We start from the raw sequence: 20,020 nt of genomic DNA, 5'->3' as shown, positions 1-20,020 counted from the left end.
TTATTACAGCAAGTATATTCTTATTCGTAAACTTCCTGTGAACTACACTAGCCATAAGTCACTTAATACAGATCCTTACGGAATATGGGATTCCATCACGTCTTATAAGCGACAATGGACCACAATTCTCATCAGAAAGTTTCAGAATCTTCAGTCAAACTTATTGCTTTGAACATGATACATCATCACCAAGATTTCCACAATCTAATGGATTTGTTGAACGGCAGATACGCACAGTAAAAACTACACTTCAAAAAGCTAAAGAGGGGAAAAGTGATCCAGATCTTGCATTATTATGTCTACGATCCACACCTATACATAGCAGTTTCCCTTCTCCAGGTGAACTTCTTATGGGGAGGAAACTTCGCTCAAACATGAGTATCCCTCATAAACCTCAACCATTCATTACTGTGCCAGACAATGTCAGAGAACAATTGCAGACTCAACAAGAAATCCAGAAAACACAACACGATAAAATGTCAAAAGATCTAACTCCATTGGTAACATCACAAGCAGTTCTACTTAAAAACTACAAAACTGGTTTGTGGGAACATGCTACAGTTACATCAAAGTGTAACCAACCAAGATCATACATCGTAACAACACCAGATGGAAAATCATTCCGAAGAAATCGAATACATCTTCGAGAAGTTCCAGAGAAGATAACAAGTCAGAAACGAGTCCGCCTTACTGATATCAACACTCAGAGATCGATAACACCTAAAACACAAACACATCAACTACCAGATTTGGATGTATTACCACGTAACATGGAACCTGATCCACCAACTGCTATACGATGTGAACCCAAAAACAATCAAAGAACACAAACAGATAATAGACATGTTATTCGTTCGGGTCGAATTGTTAAAAAACCACAAAAATTTACTTATTGTGTATGTATTATTTTTATCTAATAAGGGGGATGTTGTACGTAGCCAACATGCAAACATGAGTTGTTTCCCTTACTTACCCCTTCAGTCAATGAGAGTACTTTTAGTTGTGTTCCCTGTAACCTATTTCCTGTAAAAAACATGTCTACTGCATTCTTATAGATTAAAAGTTTAAAACCTCGACCAACTCTTTATATGATTTGTACTCAATCATTACAACGGGGTCCGGCGTAGTCATGTGGATAAATGACACCATTTCTCCAACAGTCATATGGTAAGACTGTCGGGCGAAGAATATCATTAACGTAACGCTGGGCTGTCAAATTGCCATTAAAGATAACCAGTGGAGAGCTCCCCTGTCCACGATTTCCTCTTGAACGCAACATGCCGTCGTCCGTTCACCATTTCGGCCATAAACACTATGCCTCTCGTTATCTCTGAACAAACAGAGCTTTCTTCGCCGATGACGTCACTTTCAGAAAGTGGTGTGGTCACCCTGTTCTGCTCGTTCTCAGCCTATTTGGCGTGTGTCCTGTCAGCCTGTAACGTTACAATAACACAGGATCAACCGAAGGTTCTTTGGATGTGATCATGGGTCGCTCCCATCCGAACCATTCATAGATCTTATGATTTTTTATACGCCCACATGAAATGGGGGGCGTATATTGCCGTCACCCATGTCCGTCCGTCCGTCCTTGGTATGAGTGTTCGTAATCGTCAAAGGATGAACCCTATTGAAAATCAGAATAATCGAAAAATATTTAGTATGAGTTATTGCCCTTGTTCTTGAAAACGCGTTCAATTTTTAGCTCGTAAACACTCTAGAAGGCACAATTCTTGATGGATTTTGACGAAACTTGGCATGAGTGTTCAAAATCAAAGCTGCCAGTGGGCGTATATTACCGTGCCTGGCAAGCTATCTTTTTATCGTTGTGTAATGCTGGCATGCCATTCAACCCGTTTGTATCCATCTTGCATTTGCATTATATTGTATTCAAGAATCACATGATTTTTACTTTGGATAACATTTATTTTTGATTAATTATGATCAGGAAATGACACGGAGACATTTATAATGGAACTAATCAGTAATTAAACGGATTGTAAAGAAGTTTTCTTAACTTGTAATGTGTATTGGGGACACTGATAGCATCAATTTACATCATTCCAATTTTCATTCCGACGTCACAAAGTGATGCTATCCCTTTAAGAATTATATAACCAGCTTCCGATGTATTTGTAAAACAAAAGTGTGTCAGTCTTAATGTTTTCCTTTGAATCTGGTTGTTACTGGTAACACCAAACAAATCCATTGTCTTGTTACAATTATCTTGGATCTTGGAGTAATGACTGCGGAATATAGAAAACTATAGCGTGCGTCGACAATCAGTGCCGCTCGACTCTACATAGCAACCCGCTCGATCAATTCCATGTCAGTAGCGGGCCACGATTGTAGCGAAATTATTATGCCATAATATTAAATTAGATCTTGATCTTCCAGACAAATAGCTCCGCATATACAGTTAACTTCCTTGATGTCAAAATCATCATCAAAGTTCTCAAAATCAACGGGATCAATCTCGAAATCGCTATCGGTTAGCCCGAGCTCATTTGTTGTCAACATCAGTTTGTACTTGGCCTAAATCACGTTACTTACACGCTAAAGGATTCACGTGACGCGTTGATTGACAGCGGCACTAATCGGTAGCATTACGAGGCGAGGCGATGTTCCTCCGGTCAGTCATTACTCCAAGCTATTATCTAACTTATTAACGCTATCTATTTTTCAGAGGATACATGATTAAAAGAAAATTAAGCCAATTCTGATTAAATAACACAGAGTTTAACGGATGAATCGTGCTTCCAAATAATGGTGATCGTAAGTGTTTGAAAACAAATACAAGGAAAATAAAAATGTCGTAAAATATGGATTAAAACTGATAATAATAAGATAGCCAGGCAAGGTTATATACGCCCAATAGCAGCTTTGATTTTGAATAAGAACTTCACATAGAAATTTGGCAGTGCAGTTACAATCACCAGTATGAAATATTCAACCTTTAGCTATACCTTAAGCGGCCCATACACGATCAATAATATCGCACAATAGTATTGCGTGAACTGACATTGCGCAGTTATATTGACCGTGTGTGGGTGATATTGAAGGCTTGCACAATAGTAGTGTGCAAGCCTCAGAATTTCTAAATCTGGTAGAAATTTTCAGGCTTGCGCAATTATTTCATTTACAGTGTGTGGGATTTTTCAATTATATCGTGCAATATATTCATTTTACACGACCGGTCGTCGACCCCTATACCGCCTCCTGAGGAATCCCCACATGGAGTCGCTGAATATTTCTCTTCTTTTGTACCATGAACCAAACAGTATTTGAAAAGATTAAATTAGCAGTTGCTCCACAGAAATGTTGGAGACTTTGTTTTGTTAATTGATTTCACAGTTTTTATGTTTTATGTGTATTTATTTTATGATATTATCCAAATGACACTTTTTTTATTTCTATAATTTCTAGAAAAGAAATAATATAAACCAAATTTAACTGAAATTGTGTTTTATGCTTACCTTAATATATGGTCCTTAATATATGGTCGATGACGATTTTCCCTATGGCCTGAGGTGATATAGCTGTGTTGAATTTCAAATCCTGGAATGAATTTCCTGTAGCCAAATACCGTAGCGTAACTGAAAGTCGCTCATTGGGGGAAATTGGATCTCGCATGTTTGTCTTTTGTTTTTCAATTAAAGGTGTTATCATATCTAATAGTTCATCAAAACTGTTTGCGTCCATTCTCAAGAAATTCTTGAAATCCTCCGGCTCATTGGTTCGCAATTCAAGCAATAATGACTGGTTGCCGAACTTACGTCCACGCTCTAGAAACCATTGTTTTGCCCAAATCCTTCGTCTGCTCCGTTTTCTACGTCTAGAAGCAAATATCAACGCGATAGCGATCGATGCATCCATTCTGGTCGAAGTTTAAAGTAGAAATGATGCACTTTTGCTCAATACTATTGTGCGATTTGATTGAATCGTGTGTGTCGGTCAGAAAAATAACTGAATTCGATTGTGCAATATTATTGTGTAATATAATTGATCGTGTATGGGCCGCTTTAGACGAAACTTGGTAGTTTTGTTCATTATCACCTCAAAAAGTTCGAAAGCTGGCAGGAATTGTAAATTTAGGCGCTTATAGCTAAAACGCGTTTTCAAGAACAAGGGCAATAACTCATATCAAATATTGTTCGATTTTTATCTTATTTTAAATAGGGTTCATCAATCCCTTCTAGAGTGTTTTACAGCAATTGTTGACGGACCAGCGGACATGGTTGGCGCCATTATACGATAATCGATAGTCACGATGTAACATTAAATGCATAAGTAAGTGTAAGGTTTATCTCCCAAAGGCTCTTAGACAAATCACTGCTAAATAGCAAAGAGTAAAGAGTCTCCCGCAAGCATTCATTAGCGAAACAGATTCAGCTTTACGGAAACTGCCGAGGATTGCTGAATGTCACGTCAGTACAACTATCCATTCGTACCAAGATACAAGACCGATTTTCAAACATACTTCATTCTAATTGTACAGAGCACATCACTACGCTGTGTAAGAAAGGAACAGCTAAAAAGGTCTAAGCATGTGCAGTCAATGTTAAAGGCTGAGGAAATACCTATTCAAGTCGTAAAACACCTTTAAAACTAGTAAGTATCACTCGAAGGTAATCTGACCATTCTCTCGTTGAGGCTGGTGAATCTGATCCTCATCAACCTCCAAACTGTAAACGTTTGTGGGTGACTGCGGACCTAAATGAGGAGTTTTCGGGGGACAATAAGTTATTGTACAACAAGATTATCGGGAACAGAATAAGAAGCATGAGAATGAGATTGGCATCCTTCCTCATTTCCCTTCAAACTACTTCACACCTGGCACGATTCCGTATGGACAAACCAACAAAATTAATATCTCAAGTTTTTAGTATGATCGAGAAAACTAGAACCGACAGCGACTGCACCGTATCCTATCGTACCTGTTCTCAATGCAAGTATATAGGGACACATGGTCATGTCAGGCCAAGATCGCTGATTCAATCGAAACAGTCCTATCGGCCACCTGTTACCTTGAGGAACTGTCTAAATATTCCAGATTATGAATACTTTTGATTAATCTATAAGCCTGGGGTTAAATTTTCATTCTGAAGTTGACACAATGTCATAAGTTCAAAGTTGAAACCAAAATGGAGCAAGTAATGCAAGTAAAAGATAATAAATGCCAAGAAAGCACTTCCCAATCTTTTTCATTCTTTAACGATTTGAATAGCTTCGCCGTTACGACACGGTGTTTATTAACTCATCTAACCTAAGATATATATATTACTGCTATTCATAAATATGAATACTAAAAATTTAATCAAATCAAATCTGGCATTGCTTCAACAGGAGACTTCTGTTGCAAGATAGAACTTTCATCAAGCTGGACGACCATACTTGATTTAGGTGTACAACCACCACAAAATCCCCCACATTTAATATCTATGACATTATTGCTTATCCTGTTGTACCAGGCATATATCCATATGTGATCCAATTTGTATCAGGTTTTACCATTAGTCCGGTATCTCTTGTGTCAATATTTAGAGTACCATGAGGAATATCTGGACAGTCTTTCCCCATACAGTCAAATGTTGTTCCATACTTTTGATTGTTTCCCAAAAGAAGTTCCATAAATTTGACATCATTACCATCTATTTCCAAATTTGAATTAACTCTAATTTTTCGAAATATAGCTTCTCCAAATGATTCGTGAGTGTTCGTATTATAAGAACATTCCCTTGTAAGTTTATAACTTAAAGCCAAAATTCTCCATCAGTATAATTTTTCTCACATTGTTTAATTTGTAAACAGGAGGATATTTTTCTACACTGTCCACCTATCCAATGTCCATTCTGTTCACAAGTCAACGTCACGTCTTCTCGAACTACCCCAGGGCCCGAACAAGAATAGTTTGCAGTGGATCCCACAACAGTCTCTTCATATCTTTTATCATTTCCAAATACAACAGATGGGGGAATGCCACAGTCAAATATAACACACAGTGCTGTTCCAGAATCAAGAAGGCACTTGTAATTATTTGGACATGAATGAGATATACAAGCATCTAACAAAATCATCTGAAATTCCGATTTTTCGGTGTAAAGAACATCAGCGTTGGACACAAGTGGAAATGAAACTCCACTAACGTTTCTATTGAGATCACACCAGCCAGTCTTTATATTAGAATTCACCGATAAACAGTTAGTTTGATATAAGCATTCCTTGCCACAGTTCATTAAAAACGATGTCCTAATCTTTTGAATTATCAACCCATTTAACTGTTGACCCAAAGCAACATTGCGAAGCATTGAAACGTCTAAGCACGTATATTGTGTTGACACAATAATGTTTTGTATTACAAGAATAAACAGGCGTACAGTGCCTAGGTTTACCATAGTTTCTGAAGTGGATTTCTAAGCTTATTCTTATTTATGTTCTTGTTGACATTGTTCAGAGATGTTTGATGTTGATTGACCTCACTAATATACTGCCCACAATTTTATTTCCAAATATAATATTAAAAAAGCGTTGTATGTCACTCAAATAATTGTAATTAGTAGAGTAGGCCTATATACTTTTTAGATTCCGGAGAAATGTAATCGTCTTTCTGAAAAGGCGTTCACTCTTCAACACGACACTTATAAAATATGTATTGAAGTAAAACGATCTATATTCTAGTGTTTCTATATTCTATAAATAAATTCCCAAGGACACTTCCCAAGTATATTTTTGGAAAGCTTGCCAAGCAAGATGACATATGTCTATGACATATGTTGATGACATATACCCCAATAGCAAGAGTCATATGATTTCACCTGTCGATTTTTTACCCAAACAGAACAGCAATATCCACAGAGTAAAATGGAGTAAAATGGTGTAAATATCGAAATCATTCGAAATTCAAATTAGTCAAATACAAAGTAACGAAATATCGATAAAACAGGAATTTTTGATATCATCCATGGTCACATTCGGCAATTCTCACCTATTATGAAGAGAGGGGTCATTTCTATTTGGTTATAAAGTATTTCTTAAGAAACATTGTCTCCACATAATTGTGAACAACACAAGCCTACAAATAGAAATACAAACAAGAAAACACTTTAACATATGATTCTATTGTAATGGCAAGACTTCAAAATATTTCTTCAGAATAAAGTAAACAGAATATTCATCTTCAATAATTTAAAGTGACATATTGCGATATATGATCTATATTGTTTTAGAATTTTATGTGAAACGTTGGTGTTAGGGTTTATAATGCCAACTGTCTGCATGAATTGTAGAAATCTGATCTTTTTATTTGTACCAACAATTAACTAAAAATAGATATCTCTAATAACATTTAACTAAATGTATTTCAGGTTTAAAATAATTCTTATCTGTTTGTAGTATATGAATACCAATATTTAAAAATCTTCCATTAAATTGGCTAACAGAGAGGTCTCAAAAACACAGAGAGCATATTATGTTAAAATCCCGGGAAAGGATCCCCACTAACCTAGATGAGCCACTGCAGAAAAGTAGGACGTAAAACTCCATTTATTTCATTTCATTTTCTAGATGAGCCACCGACAGTCTTGAAAATGAAGGGTTTTCAAAAATTTTTGAAAGCACGGCTTCAAATAGCGTTTTTTTTACAAAATTTTTTGCATACAAATTTAAAATAATTTTGAGGGTTTAAAAAATTACAAAATCAATTAATTTGTTTTCTGGCTGTGAAAGTAAACAAACAGATTTTAACAACCACCACCCTTCTGTGAAATTGACAGTAAATATGAGCGAAAACAGCATGGATTTTTTGGACACTACGGTGTATGTGATTTCTAAAAGATGAATCATAAGATTTACTCAAATCCTGTAATGATATTATGGCCAAAAGGCATTTTTATTTTATGTCAACAATGCACAGATAATTTTAATGTGAAAAAAATTAAGCCCTTGTGTTTTAACGAAAATTCGAAAAGAAGCGGCGCATGTGTCACTTCCGATTTCAATTTCTCTAATTACCGAGCGATCTGAAAATTACAGGATAAGAAGAAAATTTCAAAATTTGGAATTTTTTTTTCTCTGTGTAAACCCAAGGTAAAATCAGTCCACAAAAAAGCTCTGCAGCCTCAACATCATTTTTTTTTTCATTTGTGATTCAAGCTCCAAATAGAAATACTATTATTTTCAGTTTGTTCTGGAAAGCTAAGGAAAAAAAATCCAATCGATTGCAAAGAATAAAGAGATAATGCTTGTTTAATACAATTAGGAAAATCTATGTATGTTAAAAATACGATTTGCTATGAACTCATTAATCTGTTTTCTTTCATATTGAGACAATGACGTAATGACTATGTATTTTTCATATATTTACTGGAAGTGAACGGAATCAAGCTTAATAGATCTGAAGAACACATTTTTATATATAGAGAACATATCCTTCAGTAATTCTCAATGGATATTGTTTATGACGTTATACCAAATCAAATTTGTCGATATACATATATATAATTAAAGTAGTACTAAATTATTAGCGGAAAAAAAAAGCTGCAAAACATAGATATAAAATCGATATCACAGAACGAACACCACAAAGCGGTGGTAATGATACAGATAGCTTGCCAGGCAAGATAACATACGCCCTCTGGTAGCTGTCAGAAATCATAATGCATTTGTAGCAGTCAGTTATCTTTTTTCACAAAATCTGTTAAAATTATCACCATTGTCTCATTTAAACTTTCGAAGATTGTTAGTGAGAATTTTATGATTCTTTATAATACAAGTCTCATCAACATAGAAAAATTTGGTTTAAACAATATTTATTACATAAACGTTTTCTTTTTAAATACATACAAATATGTATATGGTCAATTCAGAAACAAGTCGGGCTTATGTAAATCCGTCTTGACCGTTCTCTAAAAGCATAATAAGTGGAAAATATAAGTGTAGGATAGAATATAAGAATTAATAGTTGAAGTATAAAGTGAAGTATTGCCGAAAATTGTCAACTGGTTGATAGTTAGGAAAGAACTAATTATGTAATACCTCGCCCACGTGGTGGATCCTAAAATTGAGTTTAAACGGCTGATTGGTTAAAGTTTATTGACAAGAAGATTAATATGACAGAATTCTCATTCCTTGTATTCTTGTACTCTGGTACAATCATAACCGTAAAATGCTGAAAGTACAAAAATGATCAACTTATTACATTGTGGTTGGCTATACCTGAAGAATTAGAGAAATGAATTTGAGGGCTTCATTGCTGTGAAAAATTAATAATTTTCTACTCTCTTAGACAGAAGAGTTATAAACAGAAAGATGACTCTTGACAAGACTGAGCTAAGTTTCAGACCACAAATACCACACATGTATAAAGTGATAAAATGGTAACATTACAAATTAGGTATACAACACACACTTCAAGATTAATCAAATCGTTTGGATGAGGTGATGAAATTTTGAAAGATGAAAAAGATGTTTGAATTAGTTTCAGAAGGTAGATCGGTATTTCCAAATAAAAGTGTTGTAGGAGATCTTGACAAGAGGAAGAAGGTTAATGGTTTGATTGCGAATGTGAGTATATTTCTGGCAGTAGAGAAGGTAGTGTTCGAGTCTTCATATATGTGGTCACAAGAACAGGAGGGTGTTTTATTATGTTGTTTATTCATAATATAGTAAGCAATAGTTTAAATGGTTTAATATTCTGATACATTTACAGATCGTAGGCCATTTGGCAAGCCTTTATAAGGAGCGTGGTCATAATGACGTGTCCATAGTGATGACGTCATACAGCGGGAAATACAAACTTGTTATCTAAGTACATAATACAACAGAGGGGTTGTCAGATATGTGCATATAGAGTTTGTGTGCATTTAGAGGGCTTTTATTATGGCGTGATCTGGTTTTTGAGAAGAACGGTTGCCAAGGTAATAGTATTGAGGGACAGAGGATGAAGACATGTTTATTAAGACGTGTTTTGAAAGTGAAGAGAGAATCGCTGTTGCTAATGTGATTTGGTAGGTTGTTCCAAAGTCGTATGGTTGATGGTAGGAAAGAGTTATTGTATGATACGGCGTTCCAAGGTAATGTTCTGAGTTGATGAGAAGAGTGGAGAGGGTAAGGATTGATGGAAATGTCAGGTGGCAGCAGAATACTCAGGTGCAAGGTACGGTGATCAGATAAAGGAGTAAATCCGGATTCTTCATAGAGTATTGAATGAAAAGTTCCACGTACAAGGCCTGTTCGTTTGGCGTCAAGATGCAAATTTTCTCATTTCATTGAATCTTTTAGACTACAGTTGCATAATCTATATTTTAGAGAGCGAAGACAGTCTATCATTTTGGGAGTACCTCATACGTCAGTACGTCAGTGAGTTCGTCACTCCGTCAATGAGTTCGCCACTACGTCAATGAGTTCGTCACTACGTCAGTGAGTTCGCCACTACGTCACTTGGATGAGATCACATTCTTGCAGGATATCAATCTCATTTTGCTTATGGGTCGTGCAAGTGAAATATCTTGTATGTAGGCTATACAAATAGGCCAGAATTTTAACAATTCTTGGTATGTTTACGTATAATTTTGTGTACATCGTTTAATATGATTTAATTGATTTTGATCTATCCAAAATAAACGAATTTGGCATGTGAATACGAACGAGACTGCAGTTGTAACCTGATCTTGATGGACTTTGGCATGTTATGTATATTGTTGAGAACTTTTCGCGATTTTTCTTCGAAATGGATTGGTGATCACTATAGAAAAAAATTTCTTCTGCTTTTGTGGAAATTTGGAATTCTACATTGGAAATAACTTCGATCTTCGATTTATGTTCAATTAACGGTTTTTTTAGTTATTGATCTTTGTTTGGCAAACACAGCGTCAAAGTTTTCTTGGGAACACAGTTATCTCTTCCACCGATTATTGTTTTGATATTAATTTGGTTATAATTTAGTTATAATTATTTACATCTGGTTATTATTTAAGATTTTGTAAACTTTTTATGATTATCAGGGACACTGATTTGCACCATTCTAATTTTCAGATCTGCGTTTCTTGCAATTCCACTAAAACGAAGGGGGTGGGGGGGGGGGGATGTAGAGGGGGGAGGATGTGGGTGATGGGCGTTTTATTACTTCACCATCTGAAAGTTTCTTATATATTATTTTCAGTTTTTGCGATGGTTTAAAGGGAATTACATGAACCTCAGACGTCCTGTTGAAAATTGGAATGGTGAAAATTGATCCTTTCAGTGTTCCCAATACATATGTGAAGTTAAAAAAAAAATTTGGACAATCTCTTTAATATGGAACAAATGATGTGAAAAAATTTGTAGTCATAATCATATTGCATTTTTAATGAAAAAAGACGTTAAACTCCAACACTTGAATTTTTTTATTATACTTTCACTATACTAAAATCGCGATAGATTTTTTCACCGCTTTCCTAGATTCCTTGAACATTTTCTTTTTTTTTTTCAATCTGTCATTGACGTTAGTCCGTCAATCATTGCAGTGACATAGTGGCGAATTCATTGGCATAGTGGCGAACTCATTGGCGGAGAGGACAATTCACTGACTTAGTGGTGAACTCATTGACGGAGTGGCGAACCCATGATGGAGTGGTGAACCCATATGAGTGTTGAACTTATAGTATGTTGCAATCCAGGGCTGAATACCTAATTTATTGGCATTCAGATTTAGCATTACTTTAGGTTCACCTTCGACCGTCAGTGCGTCTCGTCAATGGTTTAGTTAACCCGACAATCTTTTCAAAGTTTTGTTTTTGATTCATTCTTTGATTATTTTTACATTTTAGGTGTTTTTTTTTCATTGACATCAAACAGTCATAAAATTGCCCCAACCTTTCATTGGAGCCAGTCCGTTAATACAGCTCTTCTTCATACGTCAGTACGTCAGTGAGTTCGCCACTCCGTCAATGAGTTCGTTACTCCGTCAGTGAGTTCGCCACTACGTCAATGAGTTCGCCACTACGTCACTTGGATGATTGACGGATTAAGCCAATGGCAATGAATGACGGAGCTACCGATTCATTGACGGAGTGACGGATGAATAAGGCGTGTATGCTTAAGGGCTACCTCATACGTCAGTACGTCAGTGAGTTCGTCACTCCGTCAATGAGTTCGTCACTCCATCAATGAGTTCGTCACTCGTTCGCCACTCCGTCAATGAGATCGCCACTACGTCACTTGGACGATTGACGGACTGACGCCAATGATGGATTAAGCCAATGGCAATGAATGACGGAGCTACCGATTCATTGACGGAGTGACGGGTGAATAAGGCATGTATGCATAAGGGCTACCTCATACGTCAGTACGTCAGTGAGTTCGTCACTCCGTCAGTGAGTTCGTCACTCCGTCAGTGAGTTCGTCACTCCTTCAATGAGTTCGCCACTCCGTCAATGAGTTCGCCACTACGTCATTGAGTTCGCCACTCCGTCACTTGGATGATTGACGGACTGACGCCAATGACGGATTAAGCCAAAGGCAATGAATGACGGAGCTACCGATTCATTGACGAAGTGACGGATGAATAAGGCGTGTATGCTCAAGGGCTACCTCATACGTCAGTACGTCTGTGAGTTCGTCACTCAGACAATGAGTTCGTCACTCAGTCAATGAGTTCGTCACTCCGTCAGTGAGTTCGCCACTACGTCAATGAGTTCGCCACTCCGTCACTTGGATGATTGACGGACTGACGCAAATGACGGATTAAGCCAATGGCAATGAATGACGGAGCTACCGATTCATTGTTGGAGTGACGGATGAATAAGTCGTGTATGTCTAGGGGCTACCTCATACGTCAGTACGTCAGTGAGTTCGTCACTCCGTCAATTAGTTTGTCACTCCGTCAATGAGTTCGCCATTCCGTCAATGAGTTCGCCATTCCGTCAATGAGTTCGCCACTCCGTCAATGAGTTCGCCACTCCGTCACTTGGATGATTGACGGACTGACGCCAATGACGGAGTTTCATCAAGACCAGATAAAAGTAGCCTCTATCGTGGATACAAGCAAAATTTGGCACATTGTCAATAAGTCAAAGCCAATAAATCTGAAACCATTCCTCCGATTAATATCAATTTCGAATTTGACCGAGTTCTCATAAAGATCAAGTTTTAAATTCAAAATTACACCATAGTCGAAAAAAGACTTTTGGATCGCGGTTTGACTTTCATTCCCATGGCAAAGTCATTGTCTATTTCACCAATTTTGTCTTCGGTTAAAGAAATTCGGCGAATATTTAAACTCAATTTTATCTTTCGTGAACGCCTTGGCCGCGGAAAACGTACCAAATTTATTTTTATGGGCAGTGGCTACATACCACGGAGTGGCAACTTGTTAAATCAGGTCAACGTCACCATGTTAGTCAAAGACAAAAACTAAATATTACCACGTTTTTTTTTATTTGGTGGATTTCATCCACACTTTTTAAGTTTCAAAAATATAATACTGTAAATTCCTGGTTTCCAGTCTGGGTTTCTTTTCAACCCCTGGGGTGTAGGGTGGGGCTTACTATTGAAAGAGAAGAATTATAGAGTTTCAGGATTTCTGGTGCCCTTCGACACGATGAACCCAAGCGAACCTCGACACTTTAGTCAAAACTAAAGCAAGAAATAGACTCAATGCGGTGGATGATATGCATAGGATTTGTCGACAACTATATTTGGACTATTGGTGCAAGAAAACAACAAAGCCTTCCTACTGAGCATCTAAGTTGATTAGTATATTATCATATGAGTGATTATTATGAATGAAAAATCAATAAGCTAGAATTGCCCATGTAAAGATATACTATTTAAAAAATCCGACTCGAAAGTGACAGGTCAACCGCCATATTGATATGACTAACTTTTGTAAAACGAGAAATTGGGCCTTAGGGGGTAATCGGATGTGTGTGATGTTGATGTTTATGTTATCTTCAATCGATTGCAAACAATTCTCAGGAAGCAATGTAAACTACCGGTTTTACAGCCATTTGAAAATAGCGATTTTTAATTTCAAAGAGCTGTGTCACGTGACTTAATTTACATATGACAAAATTTCTCATATATCTCTGTTACGGGCTATCTTTCCAGTGGTATATAACACTATATATTTTGATCAAAATTGCGCTTTTTAACATTTGATTCACATTTACCTTATATATTTATTTATTTACTCGCAAAGTATATAATTGTCACCTATAATATTTTGCAGGTTAATAGGTAACTAGTTTGGTCAATATTTGGTAAATCTGTCTGGAATAATAATTAAAAAATGTATTAGAATTGTATCGTTGACCAGTGAAAGGTTTTAAAAGAAACATAAGGGGTATATAACGTTTATTTATTCAAATCGTACTATAAGCCCTATGGAAATAAAAACAAATCTAAGGAATATTTATTATAAGTAAGTGCCCTTGTCCTGGGGAAACGCGTTCAATTTTTTAGCTTGTAAACAATGTAAAATGCACAATAACAATCAAGTAGGAACCCCCTGAAAAGTGTTAGAAAATATCTTACACTCGACCGACTCTTTTGAGCTAACCGAATTGTTTGTTTCCAGACGTCAGTAATAATACAGATATTACGGACCTTGACTACATACTACAATCAATTACTATCAGTATACAGAAGAGGTCAGTAATGATACAGATATTGATTATACAGGTGATGGTTTCATTCCAAAAGTAGCTAGCTTTGTTTCAAACAACAAATCACTTATTTCATCCGAAGCCCAAGTTATCGGTTCTATCGCAAAAACAGCTAGTTAGTATAAGCGATGCAGTAAAAAAATCTAACGAGTTGAAAGAATTACAACTAATAAGAGAACTACGAAACAGGAGATGAAAAGAAAAGAAAAGAAAAGAAAAGAAAATTTTCTAAAATTATAGGATAAAAATGATAGTCGCACACGCTCCAAAAACTTATTTTGGTTCAGATATACAAAAATCATTGGGTTCTGATCTTCCTGGTTTTCCATGGGCAAAATATCCTAAAAAAGACTTCGGGTATCCAGCCTGAAACTGAACCGATGGAAGTGTTTTAAAAGAACCGGTAATGTAACCTTGTGCCTCTAAATATTGAAAAGAAATGTCCAAAAACAGAACTACTTATGATGATGATGAAGAAAAGAGTATTACAAAATAAATATACGATGACAAGCTTATTAATAGGACATGGACATATGACAAAATTAGGTATAACTATTAGTAGACACAAATATATTTTTTGTATATACCAGGCAAATTACATATAAAAGTATATGATGGCTACAGTAAGAAATGTTACAAATGAAGCAGATATAGCTAGAGTGAGAGTAATTACGTAAATTGGAAGTTATATCCATTATTCGGTCTGTTGTAACACAGAAAGGATTCCTTAGGATTACCATATAAAATTCATCTATAAAGAGAAATCAATGATGATAAGATATTCTTTGGAGATAATGCTTCAAATGCAAAATTAGAAATAACGAATCTCCAACTTCATATACAGTAAATATAAGTGTCCATATCGAAAAAGCACAAGGAGATGGAACCTATTTATTAATGGAAGAAGCAAAACATTTAATTAAAATAGCAGATAGAAGAAAGATAAGATTTCAGTAAAAAGATATATAGAGGGGGGTTGTTGCCAAAAGTATTCACAAAGTCAAACTTGAAAACAAGGCCTCGACTTTACAAAGTCATATTTCAACATTACAAAATAAACCTTCCTAAAATCAAAAAGTCTATGTACTTAATACAAAGTTGAGATATTGATAGTTTACTTTTCAAACTTTATTTCACATCAGACACCATTCAAACTTTCCTTTAAGGAAATGAATTCTTAACTTTGCATTATTGCGTAATTGTGTAATGTTGAAATATAACTTTGTTAAGTCGAGGCATTGTTTTCAAGTTTGACTTTGTAAATACTTCTGGCAACGATCCCCCTCCATAAAAATACCCCTACAGTCAGAAATTTTAGAAAATAATAGAAGCTATTGAAACAACTTCACCAACTGTAATAACTTTCAATTAGTTATTTTGTCTTTATATTTACAGATGACATCTCTACGTGAAACTTGTCTAAGATTTCGTTAAATTCTTGTAATTCTTCAATAGTTATGTTTTTATCTTCTCTAGATCTTTCAAAAAATATAAATAATTGATTTAGGTTACTCCTAATGTTAGAATTGTCCTTGCTATTTTAAACACCGAATCTATTCTACTCCATGTTTTTCTGCATTTGTTGTAGTGTTTTAGTTTTTCTTTTAGTTCATTTTGTTTTTCTATCATGTATTGTTGTCTGCTGCTTTCGAACAGTTCCATTTTTAGGTAATTAAATTAAGTGAACTTCTGATATACTAAAAAAATGGAAAGGTGGAAACATCCTTAATCTATATGCGCCACCAATTTATATTTTATTATCATCTTCAATTATTGATAAACTGAAGAACTTACTAGCGTTAAATTGACTCAAGAATATTGAATCAACTTTTACCTACATTTCAATAAGAATTTTTCCTCGGAAAATAAAATGTGATGGATGATCAGCTCCATTAAATATGTCTTGGGGAAACCATCATATGTATCCAAAAATACCCTTATATTTGCTGTAAATCCATATGATTTATTTTCTTCCTTGAGATTCTTTTCTAATACGGCTATATTTTTTCCTGTTTTAAAACTTCATTATTTGTTAGTTCTTTTTTATAATTCACTGTTAAGTTTAGTTTCCAGAGCATTTAATTCCTGTTCTTCACTTAACTCTCTGATGAATTTTTAATGGAGATGGGAACGTAGGCTTCCGAAAATCCAGACATTGTAGATATTTAATAAACTGCCGAGAATTGCCGGATGCCTGTCACTACTGACAGTTTCCATAAGATGAATCTGACTCGGTAATGAATGGTGAATTCCGTTTAAGTGTCTTCTTTGGCTAGTCTCTATATTTCCGGTATTTAGCAGTGATTTGTCTATTGATAGTAATATTGCGACCTAAAAAAAGTCCTTAAATTTAGATAGGCCTACTTTGGGAGATAAGTCTGACACTTACATATGCATGTAAAGCTATATTTTGACTATTGGTGATCCAATGATACAATGACTAGTAGTTGCGAACAACCTGCCTGTATTATTTAAATTACCAGAATCACGTGACAATGTTGACATAGTTCCGGTAAAATAAAATGGCCATTCATCACCGTGGTATGTTGCAGAGCGCTTGCGTAACTTTCACGGAGGCCGTTTGGAGTGACGAAAGTACGTCGTCTTCTCATTTACAAATACCTTATAACATGACAGATACATGGCGATGTCGTTTATGTAGAAAAACGACGACATCGATTTCGGATGACTTGTCCTCATTTATGTTTTCATAAATAATATGTCAAATGCAGAGAAGCGAGGATGCCGCTCTTTGTTTAAAATTATGGAATTTCCTAACAAAAGATGTGAACGGAAACATGGTAAAAATGCCAACTCCATTCTCACATGAACACTCTAGAAGGCATAATTCTTGACAGATTTTGACGAAACTTGGTAATATTATACAGTATCGCCACAAAAAGTTCAAAAAGATGTATAAGACTGAAGGTTGAATATTTCATACTGGTAATTGTACTGACAAATATGGACATACTAATAGCCTACATATTTATTGAGAAGTCAGGTCGAAAGGTTGTAAAGTCAAAGTTTGTTCAGAATAGGACAACATGAATCAACCTATACCACTAACACTAAAAGAAAAAACTTGTTTAATTGATTTTAAATTCAACTTAGACATAATCATCCTCGAAACAGCCTTTTCCAACGAATATTACCATTTATCGAAGAAATATCTTATAACAAGAGCTTTACTGACCCAGAACATTTTTAAGACAACATTGTACTTACCGGAAACTTTATTACAAGGGCTTTACCGACCATAGAACATTTTGAAGACAGCATTCTATTTTCCAGAAATATTATTACAAGATCTTTTTTAAAAAAATATATCAAGAGTGACCCGTTTCTATTTTATTTTTAACATGTTATATTGCTATAAAGGAGCTTTGCAGACTCGGTACATTTTAAAACAACTTTTCTAGAGTTAATCTTTTATGTTAGTTTAAACTATTTCATAATTAGTGTTATTTGATGGACTTTTTTATATTGAAATTTCTAGACTATCGCCCTTTAATACGGTGTTGAATTATATGGAAAGTTACTTAGACGATAATGTATAGTTCTGTAACAGTGTATATTTGTATACTGATTATTTCTAAAGAAATTTCATTTCTGTTCTCTTGATGATGTAATGATATCAGTGTATTGCCAATGTTAATTACGACTGTGATTTGTGTTTGGGATTATGTATTATGTATCTTTTTGCATACAGTAAAATTTCACCACTTACCTGACTCGGAAATTCCCTACTTTCTTGATCCTGTAAACTTTTTTGAATTCTGGGTTAATAATCTGACAATTGTCAAATAGTTTTTCAAATTATCTCTGATGCTGTGCAAAACATCTGAAATAGAAACAGTTGTTGATGACAAATTCGGGTCTGCTTTCAGCAAACTGATAGCACAGGTTATAATCACAGAAAATGAAAATATTATTTCATCACTGTCGATTATGTCTGCTCCCATAGTTTGTACCCATCCGTATCCCACATCATGGATTTGATTTATTTGCATGTGTATTGCCTGTAGAAAATGAGGCCACATCAGGAGGCCTATATTAAGATACTGCAAAAATGAACAAGCAAAATGCCGGGAGATTAGAATAAGAGCAGACTTACATTTCCCAATCGGCGGACGATGATAGTTATTCCATATTCGTCCATTGTATTGTTCGTGAGCTGAATTACCAGTTACATCTTCTTGGTATACTTTTTGTTTTGTTCCATTTTTTCGACATGGAAAGAAAGTAAATGGATTTTGTACATGAAATCTGACATCCAACTCTCTTGCTTCTTATATTAAAATTAAACTGACCAGAAACTCAATGCAGTGCGTAATAAGGGAGATAAGAAGATTTGATGTTGAATTATGTGGAATGATTAGGTCCAAATCGTATAAATTTAACATATAATAAATTGTAACATACAAACATGATACTCAATGAAGTAATAATATAATGATTTGATTTTAAAATCCCACAATATAAACCTACCACAAAATTTTCATTCTATAAATTTTTGCTGAAAACCGTAATGGTGGTGTGAACTCCCAGCGCAACTAAGGAGAAAGATTTTAATTTGTTGACACAAAAGAGTTGGTGAAAAGTGTTCAGGTATAGCCCACCTGTACTATTATTGGTGGTTGTACTGAATGATTGGTGTACAGAAAGCCTGTTTGATTCCCACCCAACTGAATCTGAATATTTCTAGTTGAAATACATGACTTCTGATTGGTTTGTTTCAATTTTGATCCAATCAGAATGAAAATGTAAAATCTAAGTTGATATCAGAAGCAATCAAACAGGCTGTAATGTGAAAGTGAAATGATTGGTGAGCATAGTTCAGATTAGAGTGTTCAATATTTCAAGTAATTTTTAACCTCATTTCCAAAGCAACTTTTCACATGAAAGTACAAGTACAGGCCCTTTCTTAGCCTACCCAGTAAAATACTATTAGCCCCATAGATTTAAGATATTATAAATACAACCAAAATTGTTCAGATGGGTAGGATCCCTTTCTTGAAAAACAAAAAGGACGAATTATTGGATAATTCTAATTTGATTGAAGCTGACCTTCATCTATATTGAATAAACTTTTAGTTTGGCATCATTTCAATTTTTATGACCATGAAGCGTACAGTCGTTCGGATGGAACAAAAAACCGAGGGCCTGTGTGCTACAACCTTTGACGACAATTAGAAATAGAAAAAAAAGCCAGCTAATGCAAAATGGCCCTAATTACACACTGCCCAATTGGGTGCAGAAAGGTAAGACGTAGGCCTAAAACATTCATTTTCATTTTCCAACAAAAATTATTGTTTATTTTTAAAGTGATAATATGTCTTAGAATGAACATAGAATTTAAGTTCTCAAGAATGGTCAAT

The 20,020-nt window shown here is 35.2% G+C and overlaps 2 protein-coding genes across 2 annotated transcripts; one reads left to right on the top strand and one right to left on the bottom strand.

Annotated features, from left to right (window-relative positions):
* Positions 1 to 374: 374 nt before the first annotated feature.
* LOTGIDRAFT_153183 (hypothetical protein) lies at positions 375 to 917 on the top strand (the record flags this gene model as incomplete). The annotated part of the gene is made up of 1 exon (XM_009057109.1): positions 375 to 917. One exon carries the CDS (start codon positions 375 to 377, stop codon positions 915 to 917), a length of 543 nt encoding a protein of 180 aa, XP_009055357.1.
* A 2,581-nt stretch (positions 918 to 3,498) lies between these two features.
* LOTGIDRAFT_100028 (hypothetical protein) lies at positions 3,499 to 3,720 on the bottom strand (the record flags this gene model as incomplete). Its single annotated transcript, XM_009057108.1, has 1 exon — positions 3,499 to 3,720. A coding segment is annotated over one exon (222 nt), but the record flags the coding sequence as incomplete, so codon positions are not given.
* Positions 3,721 to 20,020: the final 16,300 nt, after the last annotated feature.

The sequence above is a fragment of the Lottia gigantea genome (genome assembly GCF_000327385.1).
Source record: "Lottia gigantea unplaced genomic scaffold LOTGIsca_3, whole genome shotgun sequence".
NCBI lineage: Eukaryota > Metazoa > Mollusca > Gastropoda > Lottiidae > Lottia > Lottia gigantea.
The sequence above is the reverse complement of the archived record's forward strand: the minus strand, read 5'-3'. Positions and strand labels throughout refer to the sequence as shown.